At 40.2% G+C, this 16,366-nt stretch overlaps 1 protein-coding gene across 4 annotated transcripts in view; it reads left to right on the plus strand.

Annotated features, from left to right (window-relative positions):
* Window positions 1–16,366, plus strand: part of prkar1b (protein kinase, cAMP-dependent, regulatory, type I, beta) — a 77,306-nt gene that overhangs the window by 42,314 nt on the left and 18,626 nt on the right. For all 4 annotated transcript variants that reach the window (XM_088612903.1, XM_088612904.1, XM_088612905.1 and 1 more), the window contains one exon: window positions 9,457–9,518. In XM_088612903.1, coding sequence (XP_088469029.1) covers window positions 9,457–9,518 — 62 coding nt within the window. The remainder of the gene's footprint in view (window positions 1–9,456; window positions 9,519–16,366) is intronic.

Raw genomic sequence — 16,366 nt, forward strand, 5'->3', positions numbered from 1 at the left:
TAGATACACGAATAACAATGTTGATGTTCAAAGCCTTTTGCAACAGAGAACAATTTGCTCTGTTTTCTGACAGTAAATTCAAGTTTGAGGAAGTGACAGGACGAAATGCATGACGGTCTTGTAATAATGAGAGTGATTAAATTAGGATTCTTATGTAAACATTGCTAGGAAATTTTATTTCTGTTTTATTTGGGGAACATTTTGCAGTGAACCAGAAAGCTTCGACTGTCCCTTTGTGTGTAACTAGACAACGAAACAGCAACCAAAACGGCATAGCTTTGTGAATGAGAAACCCATCAATCTGCTCTGGGATTTTTGTAAAACAATTTCGACCAAGTTCAAGACTATGTTTGTTACTAATAAGTGAAGTGTTGTATAGATGCCAGTTTTTTTTTCTTGATGACCTGAATCCCTCTCTGTTGCCATAGATATTGCTCCTCTGCCATTGCAAATTGCTTTTTTTTTCACCTGCTTCAGCTTCCTCTGAAGACAGCATGTTGCCTGGCACGGCTGCCACACAGCTCTAGGCTCCCGAGTTGATTTCTCAGGAAACCATGTGGAGTTTGCATGCTGGCCAGTTTTGGATTGGGCTATTCCTGTGACCTTGTGCAGTCCCCAGAAGACATCCATTGTCAACTCCCAGCCTGGGACCTCTACTTTCAGGATGGGCTCTGGCTCGTCACAACCCTCACCAGGATAAACAGCTTACTGTTTGTTTCAGATACGTCTCATCTTTTAAGTTTATTAACCACTTTTTAAGAAGTTTTATAATTTTCAATATTTCTGGTCACTGTTTCAGAACAAACATCAACCAGTCTTTTTTACTGACCGGGTAGACAGGATGACGGCCTGAAAAGGAGACCTACAGTACCTTCCTAGACAGGATGACATTGTTTAAACTGTGAAGACTGCCCTCCTCTTTTCCTGCAGTGAAATAGCCTAGCTTGAGTGCATTTGAAGGACACACGTAGCTTGCTGTAGATTGGAAAGTCCAATAGTCTTCAAATGAGCCACAGTGAATCACTGTTGAATTCCATGACAAAGACCCTCTTGTTTGTTGTAAGCAACCCAATACTAACAGTGATCTGGCCATTAGGTAAAGAGTGGAATGGCCTAGATTCAAACCCACTCTCTTCACGCAGTTGTTTCAGTCCTGCAGGCGCTAATACCTGAGAAACACAGAAGCCCTGAAATGACGGTTCTGTCCTTGAGGTGACTGTTAACGTCAGCCGCTTGTCTGAAACCAGCAGCGTGCTGCTTCCCTTCTTTGGCTTTGCTTGCACCTTGCACAGAAAGAAAGTACGAGAGAAAACCAGTTGAATCTAAGGAGCAGAAAAAAAAAGGTTATTTCCACTTCACAGCTGGAATGAAGTTTGTCAGTACAAGTGTTTGCCAAAGAGTGAGGCCTGCCAATATTTTGTGCAGTCCCACGTGTCAGCCATCATTTACCAAATTAGACCTGAAAACCGACGGAGGTATAAAACACTGTTAAATAGAGTGTGTATTTCCAGCACAGCTGTTTGGTTTCACTTGTCAAAGGCAACGTAATGTGCAGTGTGCTTTACTGCAGTTTATCGTGGATTCCTTCTGCTGCTGTAAAATAAAGCTACTGAAAACTGACCTGGTATGGAGTCTGCCAAATATAATTGTCTTCATAAAAATATGTACACATGTTATGAATTACAGCTGAATCCACATTCGATTTTACTTTTTAGCATGGATTTACAATATAATTACTGATCCCTGATCCCTTCTCTGTAATCATAACCAAAATGAAGTTAACTCTTTCTTCATGTCACCTTCTCAGCGTCCTGATTTGGTTGTGAAAGGCAGCTGGAGCCCAGCGTAGATCTTGTTTTTAGCCAGTGAGTCAGTGTTTGACCTGAAGGTACTTCACAATCCTCTTTACAGATCACACCCAGCCATAAAGATTGGCTGTAAATAGTCTCCACACCACACCGTGACAGCATTGGAGTTGGGCTTTCCTTTGTAAATAACTTTCTTCAATCAAGAAGCGCTAATTGTATCATACTGGTCACGGTAGATCATTACCATAAAACTAGCTTTCCAGGTGCTTAATGAAGCCTCTGCATGCCCTTAAAAGCATTCAGGAAGCATGCTGGATTTTATATCTGTTATAAAAGGGCCAGGTGTATGGGATAAGTAGATAGGCTACCTGTTCTTTCTTTGGATATAATTGATCTCCTTCCTGCTTGCTTTAAGAAAGGAAAGACTGGCCTCATTTTACTATTGAAGTGTGATTGAGAAGGGTTTGGGGTATAAAGAGAATGGGGCTTTCTCACAGTGCATTTAAGGATTGGAAAAATAATATAAAATAAGGGGCCAAAACTGTTGTTTTTCAGTAGATTACATAATTTCTGTATAACTGGGAAATCTGTCAGTTTTATATCTTTCTTACACTCACTTATCATCCTATTTAAATATGTATTTCATTTGTCTCTGATTGAGATTGAGACAAGTGAGACAAGGACAATATCAAGTGTTTGTTTATTTCTATGTTAAAATAAGGTGAGGTTATTTATGAGTTGAATTTATTTTATATTGAGAAAACATTTGAAAACAACCCAGTATTTCCATTGTCTTTGCAATTACTTTACTATGTATATATATCATACAATATACACAATATACAAATCACCTATACATTTTTAAAAATCCGTCATAAAATTCCCCCACTCCCAAGGAATCTACTTATTAAAAAAAACATTTCAGCCTCTGACAGGGGAACACACATGCTGGAACATATATCCCCAGTGAGTTAAGTCTGTATTACCAGGCTGATATATTTATTCAAAAGCTCTTTGTAATTTGTTAGCTGTCAAAAAACTTGTGCAGGGGGGAAAAAACAAATAATCAGATAAATAAAATCAAATAATAATAATCTTAGATTTTTTTCCCTTTGAGCTGTGTCGGAACACTTGCCAGCATTATACAAATAAATCTGAATTAAATTCATTTAAGCCCACTTTATTCTTTTTCCTGTTTGCCTGTCATGAAGAAACCTCATGTGAAACTCTTAAAGGTGTTCTGCTTACTACCACCGTGTCTGTGCACTGCAACTGTAGCTGGGTATACATGCACATCACTGCATACAGTTTTTCATAAGACTGATAATACTAATGAGTGTAAAAGCACCTACTGGAACTTTCTGAATGTGTTTTATATTAGCCTTTGAAATAATTACATCTTATGCTTGGAGAATATAAAGTATACTGCAGCATTTTCTTAGGTATTTTTAAAGGTCAGAGTGAGAACACATTGTAGCATTAACACTGGTTTTAACAGAAGGTATCCAAGTTTCAGGAGGGTGCAGCCAAGTTTTGATATGCTTAGGGGGAAAATAAATGTGAAAACATTAACTCTTGGTATCTGACTCTGCCATAGAATAATGAAAATCAAAATCAAAATTTTCAAAATCAAAACTCTAAAACCGATATCCTCACCCTTTTTTTTTAATTTGCTACTACGACCTGCTCCAGATGGAACGACCGATATGCCACAGCCTCCAGGGCAAATGCAGTATCTAACCTTCCTTGGAGTACTTTAACTGTCTCTTAAGAGGTAATTCATGAGAATGAATACGCCCCATTTGGTAGAAAGTAGGAAATATTAAAGTAGGTACAGTTTCCTTTCTCATTTCTCCCTCACCACATTCTCTGAAAATTATAAGGCATGTCCACCAGCAACATGATTAAATGGTAACTAAGTCTGAAAACATTCAAGAGGAGAGTTGCCTTAGGTGAAGGTACCCTTGGTTCTTTGAAGTGATAAAGACATGTTTAGTATTAGGTAGGCCTGCTGATGGCCTATCTGTTGTAAACCTGAGTTCCTGTATGATCTCCCCTGAGGTCAGCCCTGCCACTGATAGGATTGATAACATTCTTCAGTGCTCCTCATGGCTCACTGGGGGAGTGAGGTACAGATAATAGGCCAACCATTGCTCGTACTGTCAGAGACACTGCCTGTTGGACTGCTACTGCATCATCAGACAAGGACACAGACAATCTAAGACATGCCATCATATCCTTGTTTTATGGTCCTCTCACACTAAATAAATGTTTCATTTTCAAGATGCAGGTTAATCCAGTTTTCTTTTTTTAAACTATGAGACTATATTGTTGCACTTACTTACAACAGGCCTCCATGTTTAGGTCTCTTTCAAATGATAGAGCACCAGGAACCTGAATACCATGCTACAGAGGACACGTTGTGAGTAACTGACTTGAGCTGGGGACCATTGAGTAACAAGAGCTCCTGTCACATTATCTTTCTGAGTTTCATTATTCTCTCATTAGCTCCTGCGAGTAACGTGGGATTAAAGGGGAACCGCAGTTCTATTTTCTCAGACCGGTTATTGAATCTTGGTAAAAAAAAAAAATCATTGAAAGTATTGCAAACTTTTACACATTCTGAGTGAAGCACAAAATCGTGACCTCTGTGAAAGTACTGCAGGTCGCCATGTGGTGGCAAACCTTTGGTTTCACCATGGGCGAGAGCGAGAGTTCACGACATTTGTGACGTGTTGCAGCCCTTCCTGCTCACTAGTCACTGTAATGTCTGATGCAATGAGATGTACAATGGAATAAGTACAGGTTGTGCAGTAGTTATTTAACTGCAAAAGGGTTCCAACGTGATCTGCATGCAGTGTTAAAAAGTAAGTAGTATTTGTTGGCAAAATCATCTGGAAGTTGAGAGCAATATTTCCCTTGGATCAAAAGAGATGTATTCATCAGTTTTGTTGCCTCATTCTGAATCACAGAACATGGCGCTGCGCATACCTGGAAATTTTGTCTATTTTCCAATGTGACGTAAATTGGAGGTTTTACACGTTACTGTGTACATTTGACTTTCACTGTGGTTTGAAATGCACTTATCAATGCCCTGAAATCTTAAAAATAGCATTACAGTTCCCCTTTAAGTCAGCAGGGCTGACACAGGGACCCCTGCAGCCACCTGGGCGAGCAGTTTCGGGATCCAGAGTAGGAGAAGGGGTCATTTGCTGAAGGGCTCAGGAGGAGGAAGAGCTCAGGACAACAGCAGGCTGTTCAATACAGTGACGTGCGGGTCGCAGAGGGTTTAAATAGAGAGTCATGTGCGGAATGCTGATTGCTAATTAACGAGGTCTGGCTGAGCTCATAACAGTACAGGGCTGTGTTGCCCATGACATGTTAAAAGACCAGCAGTTCGAAAAGTCTACACTTCCTCCTTCTCCCTTTTGAGGGGTCAAAGCTGGCCCTGCAATGAACTGAGATGAGAAAGACCTAAAAGTGTCAATTACAATATCATATTCGTTGGAGATTCTGTTTTATTTAAATTCTGACTTAACTTCTTAAGTCAGAATTTAAATAAAATAGAATCTTTACGGCTTTAGGGTCAAAAGGCTGATGCCTATTTTCAGCCTCTTCAGATACTCATGTGGAAGTGTACCTAGCTGTAACCGCTAATGTAATCTGTAACCTAACTCGCAACATCATAAATACTCATGTGTTCTGGGCAATACATATTTTAGTGTTAACAAAGCACTATCATGCATAGATCAACTCCAGCTGAAAGTTAAAACTTTGTATAAGGGTTGTTCTTAATTTGGAATTGTTCATTCTTTTCATACTGTCCCGTTTCGAAATTGGTGTTTTGTCAATCAGCTCAGCTCTTCTCTCTGGCCCCTGCGTTGGTATGGAAGAACCAGGCTGTGATATCAAGCCACTTGACACTTCTGTGTGCCATACAGTGAGGTAGTACCAATTAGGGGACTCCTATATCTCTGATCAATGGTGCTGAGAAATCACAGTTTGCTAGGGAAGACCCATGCTGTACCAACAGTGCCAGGACTGCGCCTAAACGTTGTCTGGTGTTAAATGGATATATCATTCTACATAATGTCATCAAGACTAAGCCTTTTTGTAAATTATCTTAAAAAAGGAAACAGAATATCAGCTTTTGCCTGACAGGAGTTATTTTTGGATTTTCGAGATGGAAGCTGTCTTCTTTCCAGACAAAAGCCCTTCATATGAATTTTGACATTTTTCAGTTCTTTTACCTGGGAAGTGCAAATTTAAGGATGACAAATGAATACTTTCCACATGAATGGATTGCTTTTAGCTATAACTCATCATCTGATGAAGCAGTTCTGATTGAAGGCTGATAAATTATAACCTGGGGAGGGGTTATAAGCCCTTTCTGCTTACTGCTGACAGAGGCTTTATCTTGACAGCCATCCTTTTGTGTTTACGTTTCTGGACTTCCTGTCCACTGGTTCCACACTGAACAGGACTGGCTTTGTGAAAAGTTACCCAGGGTGATTGGTAGGTAGCTGAAATTACAAACCTTCAAAATCGGATACACAAAAACACAGTGAAATCACGAAGAATGGGAGAGCTCGAAACTACAGAGTTGACAAAATTGTTCGTTTGCTCAATGACCCATCCATGTATTTGCATTCGATGGGTACAATTAACACACGATTAAAAACATGAATATATTGCAAGATAGACACTTGACCATGGAGCCCGTAGGCATGCACAGGAAGAGCTACCAACCTTTATTGTGAGTTCCATTGGGTAACGCACAAAATGCTTGTCCAAATGAAGATAGTACAGTACAACAGATGCCAACACTTAATTATTAATTCTGAAATCAAGAGATGTTAACAATTTACAATATACCACCAGCACCTCAGCTGGAATTGTACTGTAGAACTGAATTGTAGGATCTAATGTTGTATTTTTTTCTTACATTCTAATTTGGATATGTCTGCTGTAAAGTGGCTTTAGAGTTCAGCGCATGAGAACTGTGAAACCCTTTGATCTGGGGATAGTTCAAAGGAAAGCAAGCTGAGCAGTTCCTGAAAGGTATTCCATGTATAGGTATATTAAAGGAATGTAAAAGGTCCGAGTGGGAGGTGAAGAATAACAATGAGAAGTTAATTCCATGCTGAAAATTCAAAAGGTTTTGTCCATATATTTGGACACAGTGTTAGAAGAGTCACACACCCGAAGAAGGCTCCACAACCGAAACACTCGGTTGTGTTTTCTTTCTTCTCTTTTCAGCATGGAATAAACTTATTCCTCTTCAGATGTGTACACAGTCCCTTTAAAGGAACTTTATCTCTTTAATTATTTTACTATATGAGTTCATGCTAGGACTTGATTCGGTTATTCAAAGTTTTGAGAGACATTGGCGCTGTCATCTCAGAAAGTAAAACCACTTGAAGGTCAATAATGAAACACTCAGAGACTTGTAAGTGTTGGGTACAAACTGCTGCAGTTTGTTGACAGTGACACTGGAGAATCCATCAAGAAAAAAAAAGTTTTGGATAGTATTACTGTACGTGTAAAAAAAGGGAAATTTAAAGTTCAACAAAGAACCCACACATTGTGAGGAATATTTTAGAAGGATTAGTGTATGTTTTTTCTCTTTAAATGCAAGCTTTTAAAAATCCTGCTTTTCTTAGCTCACTTTAATCTGTGACATATTTAGACACGTATTCAGTGTGCAGCTTTAGTACATGCCTAAAATCACACACATGAAACACAGGCTTAGGCATGTACTAGATTCACTCACCACGTTGTATCAGCCTGTGGATCTTTGATATTCATGACTTTTCATTTTTATATTCCGTTATAAGACAGATGGTATGCAGCTGATTAAATAAGTTTTGCAACACCATTCAAGTCTCAACGCATACACCTTTGTCACTTATCACCAGTACGTGCCATTTAAACTATCTGCATTAGTGCTGTTTTCACTGCTTTTGGCTCTTAAAATAAGATGCTCCTATGTGTGTTTTTGTTGTTTTTGTGCATTAGCTTTGCAGATGAACTGAATAGCGTGGTCGTCTTTGATCCCTCATTGTGAAAAAAACAACAGCAACATCTCAAAACATTTCACAGTGTGACCGTTCAGCTCTGCTGGGTCTGCTTTGTTGGAGTGTAATAAACTTCAAGTAGTCTTGTTGACAGTTGCGAGTCTGCCTCCTCTCCAGCGGTAGTTTTCTCTCATCTCTTGTTGGTGGACATGTACACCGTATAACAGGGCACAAGAGGACCTTGTTGAAAAGGTTCTGGGGTCACCAGCCTCAAACAGCACTGGTCTGCAGGCATTTTACTGACTGGCTAGGGATTAATGCAGCACAAACACGATTGCTGATGGTTTGTTGTTTCTTCCTTGCTTGCCCTCAGAGGTGCTGCTGGCAGGTCATGCAAACACAGGAATTTCAGGAACAAAAGAGGTGGAGTAACGGAGCATTTAAAGCAATGCCGTCAGAAATGGATGGTGCTTCCTTGGGGAGTCTAGTGTGGGTGGAAATGAGGAAATGCAAAAGTGATCAAACAGACTAACAAAGTCAAAGCTGTGACTAAGCATGAGTATAAAGCTGTGACTAAGCATGAAGGTCTGTGTATCCGAATGTGTGAATCTGTAGGTCTCACAAAGGTTACAGTCCTTCTTGGAACCACTTGGTACTTTGAATTCAGCGTTTTTCTGATGACCTATGGGAAGTAGATGACAGAACAATAAACATACCGCAATACTGGTAAACGAGTGACAGAGTGTGAATTGATGTAAGTGGGCCTTGCGCATCCAAGATGTAAAAACAACCCCCCAAATATGCAAGTCCAGGACATTCATTATAGCACCACTATATGCTTATTGTTGTCGATCTACTGCCAAATACCTAAAATTCTATTTGATACTTCCCACTAGTAAGTTCATTTTCATAGAATAAAAATACCACAGTATTCCATTGACAGTGCTAGTGTTTTTTCCGGGGCATTTCTGTGTTTTTGATCTTTTATTAGTTGATATTATTATTATTATATAATATAAAGTTAGGGAACAGCTGGGCACAAAGGAGATGACCAGGGGGATGAGGTCAAGCAACACTAGGTCCAAGCCGAGATGATCAATGCCATAGACCAGAGCAAGCACAAGGGAGATGCAAGAAATGTAGACAAGAACCAAGCAAAGTCAGGAAACAGAAACAAGCAAAGGACAGGAGACACAGGACGCACAGAATTGAGAGGCTCAGAGTACAAACTATGACGGAGGCGTGAGCAGTCTGAGCGGCTCTTAAATATCCCCAAATCACCCAGACAGGCAAGTTGGTGGTCGCCTCCAGGTGATTCAAGTCTCCTGTCAGTGTCCATGGCAACCGGCAATGAGTGACAGGCCGATGAAGCAGACTGCCACGCCAGTGCTAGCTCCCCCCGCAGAGCAGCAGCTAGGACGAGCCTGACGATATGTACATGTGACTGGTGTATTTATATATCAGTGTACATGATAACACTGAGTTTTAGAAACATGGGTTACTAAAGGCTTTTAGATAAGGGCATCTACTTTATTTTTCATTTCACAGATTTAAAAATGTCACGTTTTTTAATTCAAGAGAGCAAAGCAAGTATCACAGCATGATAACTATGTTCTCCCTCTTTCTTTCAGCGATATATTTGATGCCATGTTCCCAGTCACACACATCGCAGGAGAAACTGTCATCCAGCAAGGTTTGAACACATTATTTCCTCTCCCAACACACATGCACACTGAGACACGTTTGTGTCCTAATTTGGTGATAATAAGGGGCGTACAGTGCATATTCAGGAAAATCACTTCCTAAATTACTCAGTAGCTACGAACTTGCTTTTGGAATGTTGTGTAATTCTTTAAAGAACAATGCACTTACTTCCTTCAATTATAATGTAAAAACAGGCAACTCATTGTTTTGAGGTGTGCACGCTATTCATGTTTAAACTCGGCTAAAAAAGCATTGTTTAGGAATAGTATTCTTACTTTGAACATACACTTCAAAGGTGCCATACATTATGTAGCCCATTATTTTATAGACTGTTTTCCTTCATCATTGCAATGCGATAGCTCATATTTTCGACCTTCTAACTTATAGATCTCAATCCATATGCCCCTCAGTTGGCATATGAAATCAGACGTGAAGAATTGAGTAGGAAAACATACCGAATCATCTCATGGGCTGGAATAGGCTTTCGTAATGCCAGCTTGCTTAGCCTGGACTTCTCCTGAGACCTGGCTTTGGGTACTAGCAGTGCAAGCTGGGTTTCAAACCAGCGAAAGGGGGAGGTTTAAAAAAGAGCTCTTATGATCTTGAGAGTTCACATGATTCAGAGATTGTTTATATTTATTTCTAAAAACAACATTTCATGTTAACCAGAATCTGTAGACACACTGCAGTCCTTTTATTGAGAGATTCCAGGACTCTGTTTGAGAAAACTGGCTCCCCCTCTCAGCTAGGCCATAGAAAGCCAAAGACACACAATGTTTTTTCAAGCTATTTAGTAAGGGGAGTCATGACGATAAAGGCTTTCATCAAATGTGAGCTTGTCTTTTTTACTCTCAGTCGTTTCACTAAAGTTGTTTCTATGAATAGATATATTTTTTGCCCCTGATACTAGGACATTTAAATGACTTCACTCAGTAGATGATTAATGTTTCAGTTGTGAGTAAAAGATTATTAATATATTAAAATACTCATTCTGATTAGGACTTGCGTGAAAATCCTAAAATATTCTTGGCAGAAGTTTAATGTGTCACATCTGTTTATGTTCCTGTTTCAGCTTATCATTTGTTCTGTCATGTAAATGTTATTTCAACGAATTTCAGAATTTAAATAATTTAAATTTGAAAGTGAAGATGAACAGTTAACGTAGTTTAAATTCGTGAATATCTTCTTATACAGTACCTTGCAAAAGTATTCAGACCCATGCACGTTACATTTTGTTGCATTAACACTTGCAGTCATGACACTATGAAGCAGCTGTTAATAAATGTTACACAGTACAGGTATATACAATCTACTCCACACATTCAAAAGCAAAAAACTAAGAAGTAAATAGATCATTAATATGAAATACAGAAAAGTAAAGATTGCTTGCGTCTTCAAAACCTTTGTTGTGGCAAACCTCTTAGATGCACAAAATTATCTTAACCAGCCACGCGGTTGAAGGGCCTCAGTCACAATATTGCCAGTCACAATGATTTCACAATACATGCGCTCTGTAAAGTCCCTCATTCAGGTAGTGAATTCCAAGCAAGGGATTAACCTTGAAAACCAAAGAGCTTTTAAAACAACTAGAGTTGTAAAACAGCCCAGATCAGGAATAAAGTATAAGAAAACTCAATAACCCCGAATCTCCCCTGGAACACTGAGAAGTCTATCATTAAGAAGCTTTGAGGATGTGAATCATACACCCAGACTGTCGCTGTCACTCCTAACTGAGCAGCTGGGCAAAGAGGAGACTGGATAGGGATGCCACTGTGACAGGGATGGCAACTTCGAAAGACCTGCAGAGTTCTGTTTCTGATATAGGAAAAAAATGAGTCAATGATATCACAGCCACAAAGCTGTGCACAAAGCTGGCCTGCATAACAGAGGAGTGGGAAACCCATCTCACACCGCACATGGAGTTTGCAACAAAGCCTTGTAGGTGATACTGCAGACATATGGTGGAAGAGTTTGTGGTCAGCTAAAGACAAAATTGGAACACTTTGTTCTAAATGCAAAGTGTTACCTCTGATGCAAACACAGCACAGTGCATCACTCAGTCAACGCCATCCCTGCTGTCAAAAACAGTGTTGGCAGCATCCTGTTATAGATCTGCTTCTCATCAGCAGGGGCTGGGAAATTTGTCAGGACTGATGGGAACATACAGTATAGGGAGCAATGTACTGGCACATCTCATAGGAAAACATGCTTCAGACCTGAAACCGAGACAAAACTTAACCTCTTAGCAGGATAATGACCCAAAGCACAAGGCCAGAGCTTCAAAAGGTGAAAGTCCTTGAGTAGCCCAGTCAAAGTCCATGCTTGAATCCTGTTGAGAATCTGTGGAAAGACTTGAAAACTGCTTTCCATAAGTCATGTCTAAGCAACTGGAGAGAGCTTGAGCAAATCTGCCAAGAAGTTTAGGCAATCCTTGCACTAAACCAGTGTGCAGAGCTGGACTCAAAGCCCAAAACATGCCGTTTTACACATGCATGTGGTAGAGCCTACTCCAAAAGACCTGAGGCTGCAATCGCTGCTGAAGTCCACAGGTACGAATACTTATGCAATCGACATATTTCAGTTTTTTCTCCTTAATATTGCTGATATTTACTGCAACTTATCTATACATTAAAGGTCTTGAGTTTGAGCATCCAAGTTATAAACTTTATAATATCATTAAAAGTTCTTAAACATATTCACGATATTAAGTTTAAAATGTCTGTGTTATATTGCCATAGAAAGAATCAGAATAATTTTGCAAAGTACTGTATAACGTACAATATATTTATCACCCTAGGAGTCTGAGCGGAATGTTCTCAAAGTTGTGTTCTTAAACATAATTCACCACACAGATGCCTACAGTACCTTCTTTCCAGAGTTACAAAAGAGCTTGCAAACTATAGCAAGGACCCAAGTAGAGCCTGCCGAGTTACAGTGTATGATTGCTATCATGTTTGGCATTAGTTTTTACAATGCAAAGAACATTTTCATTGTTGTTCAATTTGATATTATTTAATATAAGAATGGTTCTGAATATGATTCCATATTCTGCATTATTTAAGCAGAAAGGTGAATACATTGATTGTTTATTATTCTTTGGGGGAGGGGGGCTTTGTGCAAAACTTCAACCCTTTTTTGACTTTTTTGTCTGTCACATGTCTTCTGTTATGAGGATAAAACAATTCTGAGGTAAAACCACACACTACCAAGGCTGTACTCTGTGATCTAGGTGGTTCAGGTCTGGATTGTGTCACTAACCAGCTGGGACCTTGGTTCCTCAAGTTCCCAAGAGTACAGCTCGTGTAGCACTGGGATTAATCAGAGAGGACTCTCCTGGGTTAGTGGTATAACCGCAAACTCTGGGACTAGCTGGGTGACTTTGTGTTTGTTGGAAGAGCTGTCTGTGTGGCTATATGGCCTGTTGCTGGAGGGAAGAGTATGAAGGAAAAGTGATGTTTTCAAATCCGGTGCAGTAAACAACTTATGGAATAAAAAATGCACAGAGCTCGAATGGATGATGAAAACGTAAAGGGAGGAGAAATATGTTGTTTTCCTCGCTGTTCTGGCCATTTTTTTGGAACGTTCGTATTGTTCTGTCAAATTTGTAATACCTCAATGGTATGATAACTCTGAAAGTGCTCCAAGCCGCAGAAGTAAATCTGAATAGCCGATGACGGTAAATGAAGGAAATGAGCTTTCAGCTGCATTCCCAGTGTGTTTGATATAGTGCTGGAAATGAAACGAAACAAATCGCCTACAGTACAAAGCAGTTCTAAACTCCCGTACGACTGTGGGATCTTTGGGCCTGCAGCTGGTAAATATTTGTACTTGGTACTCGGGTTTAGGTTAGTGGATATGAAAACAAAGCCTGCTGTGCACCAGGGATAATGGTTGGTGAGGAGGAGTGTGTTGACGAGTTCCTGATGGTATTTGATAATTATCAACTGAGCAAGCATGTGTGCAGCTTGCACCCCCTTTGCGACTTCTAGCCACATGAGTTATGGGCACCTTGCACATCATATTAATTAGCTTTGGGCCTTCTTTTCCTTATTGAATGACGGAACAGGGTTGTTAATCCTTCGAGCGTCAGGGAACCTCTTAACAAAAGTTTAATAATTTAACGCAAGAAAACACAATCAGACATTCCTTGTTGAGCAGACTAAGATTCTAGTCGCGTTGAATTGTTGTTGTTTTATGTGATTTCGCTTCTTTACTTGATGGTCTGTCTTTCTCGGCAGCACTGTTACCTCCCTGCGGCCCGGTCTTGCGAGATTTGGAAAGCAAGCAGGAGTTGAGATCTTAAGGAGCTGATCAGAAGCGAATGACTTCCAAGGATAAACGAGTTGCCGTTGCAAGTGTTGCTGGAGGTCCAATAGTTACCGTTCTTCCCTCTAGACCAGAATTTCCAAGTCTATATATTTACCATATTTATATGCCATATAAATGCAAGGAACTATTATGAGTGTTCTATTATTTTTCTAACTTGTTCGGTTTTTGTGCACATGAGAAAAGATGTGGACAAATACTGTTATTTATGAAGTGTGAGTAGGGAGCTGCTTCAGCAGGAGTAGGCTGCAAAGCAGCAGGTAAAGGATTATTCCATGCTGAAATGTGTCATATTGCTATTTATTGCATTTTAATCTTTATGACATCTATGGAGGGCACACAACGACTTGTAGGTAGTATTGCTTCCTCACAGTTTCCTTCAGGTGCTCTGATATCAGCCTTCCAAAGACTGCTGGCTAGGTTCTAGGCTAATTGGTTGTTAATTGGTAGTAGTTATCAGTAGTATCGGTGTGCAAGCCCTGTGATGACCTTACGACCCAATTAACATGTAGTCGCGCCTACTACGTACTGTACATGTCCTGTTTCTGGGCTGGCTCTGGACTGGTCTACACTGTATCAGACCAGCTGCTGCCCTTACCAGGAACAAGCTGCTTTCTGATAGTGAGGAGATGGGTGGTCTGATTTCTGCAAATAACCATGATAAAACCTGGGGGGGAAATCTCTGTGGTCCCTGTCAAAACATCACTGAAGTAAGCCAATTCATTAACACCTCCACTGAAGACGTGTGCAGGTGTCTGATGATGGCAGGATACCATCCTACACTCCTGCTCACCGGCCAAGGGCTAGTAATCCTGGTGTCTGCCCCGGGATAGTAACTCTAGTGACGGTACTGCCTGCCTGAAGAACATTCTTGTTCTGGTCGTGCAGCAGAGCGAACTTCTGTCTTGCTCACCAGTCTGCACTATCTTGGAAGCCAGGAACCACCTTCCAACTGGAGAATAACAGTATTAGCCTGGGTTTAACCTTAGTAAGCTTCATGTTGATGTTTGCGTGTTTAGCAATTTGATTTTTAATATGGGGCCAGAACCTTCTGCCAACACAGCAGACAGCCATGTCGGTAACCAAGATGGCATTTCCCATGCAAAGGCTTTCGACCACTGTTTCATTTGACTTATTTTTGGTGTCGTTAAAAAAAAATGTTTTGCCTGGTAAATAAAAAATGCACACAGAATTTATCTGTCTATACCACGAGTTTTAGGGTTCCACGGTTTTGATAAACCAGACATGGGAAAAAAGGTTTCATATGTCATAGTCCTAAACTCTTAAAAGGAGATGGACAGACAATGGATGTCTTAAATTACATTTGGGTTTTTCCTCTCAAGTCTGGAAAGATGTAATTAATGATTAACAAAAACCAAGAAGGAGCTGGTTGGCGAATATTTCCCATCCAACTGGAAATTCACGTAGATGCGTAGAAGCTCTGTGTGTAAAAAAATCTGATTTAGTTTGACTAAAAATTGTGAAATTCATTCCAGATACAGAATAACAGATTATAAAAAAACAATCCAAATTTTTAGAAACTCAAAGTTCAACCACCGAGCTCGTAATTCCCAGATAATTCCCAGATACTACAGGAGCTCTGCTTCCCTCCCTCCTGCTGGATGTTCCCATGATCTGGCCACTGTGGGTTAGCTGGCTTGCAGTGGTGGCCTCAAAAGAGGCTGCGTCTCTGCATATATTTGTAGGTTTGGCAGGTTTCTCAATCCTCTTGGGAAGCTTGGTTTTGATGAAGGGCGTTGTATACGTCCAGGATCGTGCATTTACGAGTACTGTAAAAGCATCCGATATGCTACAGTACATACCTGCTTTTGTTCACTCAGGGTTAATGTCTTTTGATCGTAAAAGGAGTTAATTGATGTAGCATTTACAGGAATATCTCGGATTACCTCTAAAAAACACCCATTGGGTATGTGAGCCTATGGCTGCATGCTGCTGTAGTATTTCATGTGTCCTAAACATGCTTATCATAAGTTCCACGCCCAAATCATGGCACACACCTTGTACAACCAGACAATTCAGCTGGAATTCTCAAATACTTTCTCCTTATGTCCCATCTTCCGAGTGAGGAAAAAAAATCCCAGGTTCCCATGCTGAATTGTCAGCTCCCACAAAGTCCATGTCATTTCCTTGTATGTTTGCACATGTTATCAATAAGTCGAAAGGGTGTCGGCGCTTTTGTGCGGCACCGCAGTTGGTACTTGCGTGGCTATCCTTTAGCCAATAGCTGCCTATTAATAAAGCAAAGTGTGGGGATTAAATGTTGACCATGGAAAGAAAAATATTTGTTCACCAGAAGCGGTGGCTCTTTCAGCTGCTGCTGGTTTTGTTCAAATTAATACAAAATATAATTCATACAATTAGCCTTTCAAATCACTGTGGGCCTCAGGGGGTAAAAGGAGACTTTTGTCTTCTTGTGGAGGAAAACTGGGGAGGCCACAGTAGCCTAAGCATTTTTCGGACCGCTGTAGTTCTACGAAGTGTTTACAGAAA

Source organism: Lepisosteus platostomus, chromosome 19, assembly GCF_059453375.1.
Source record: "Lepisosteus platostomus isolate fLepPlt1 chromosome 19, fLepPlt1.hap1, whole genome shotgun sequence".
NCBI lineage: Eukaryota > Metazoa > Chordata > Actinopteri > Semionotiformes > Lepisosteidae > Lepisosteus > Lepisosteus platostomus.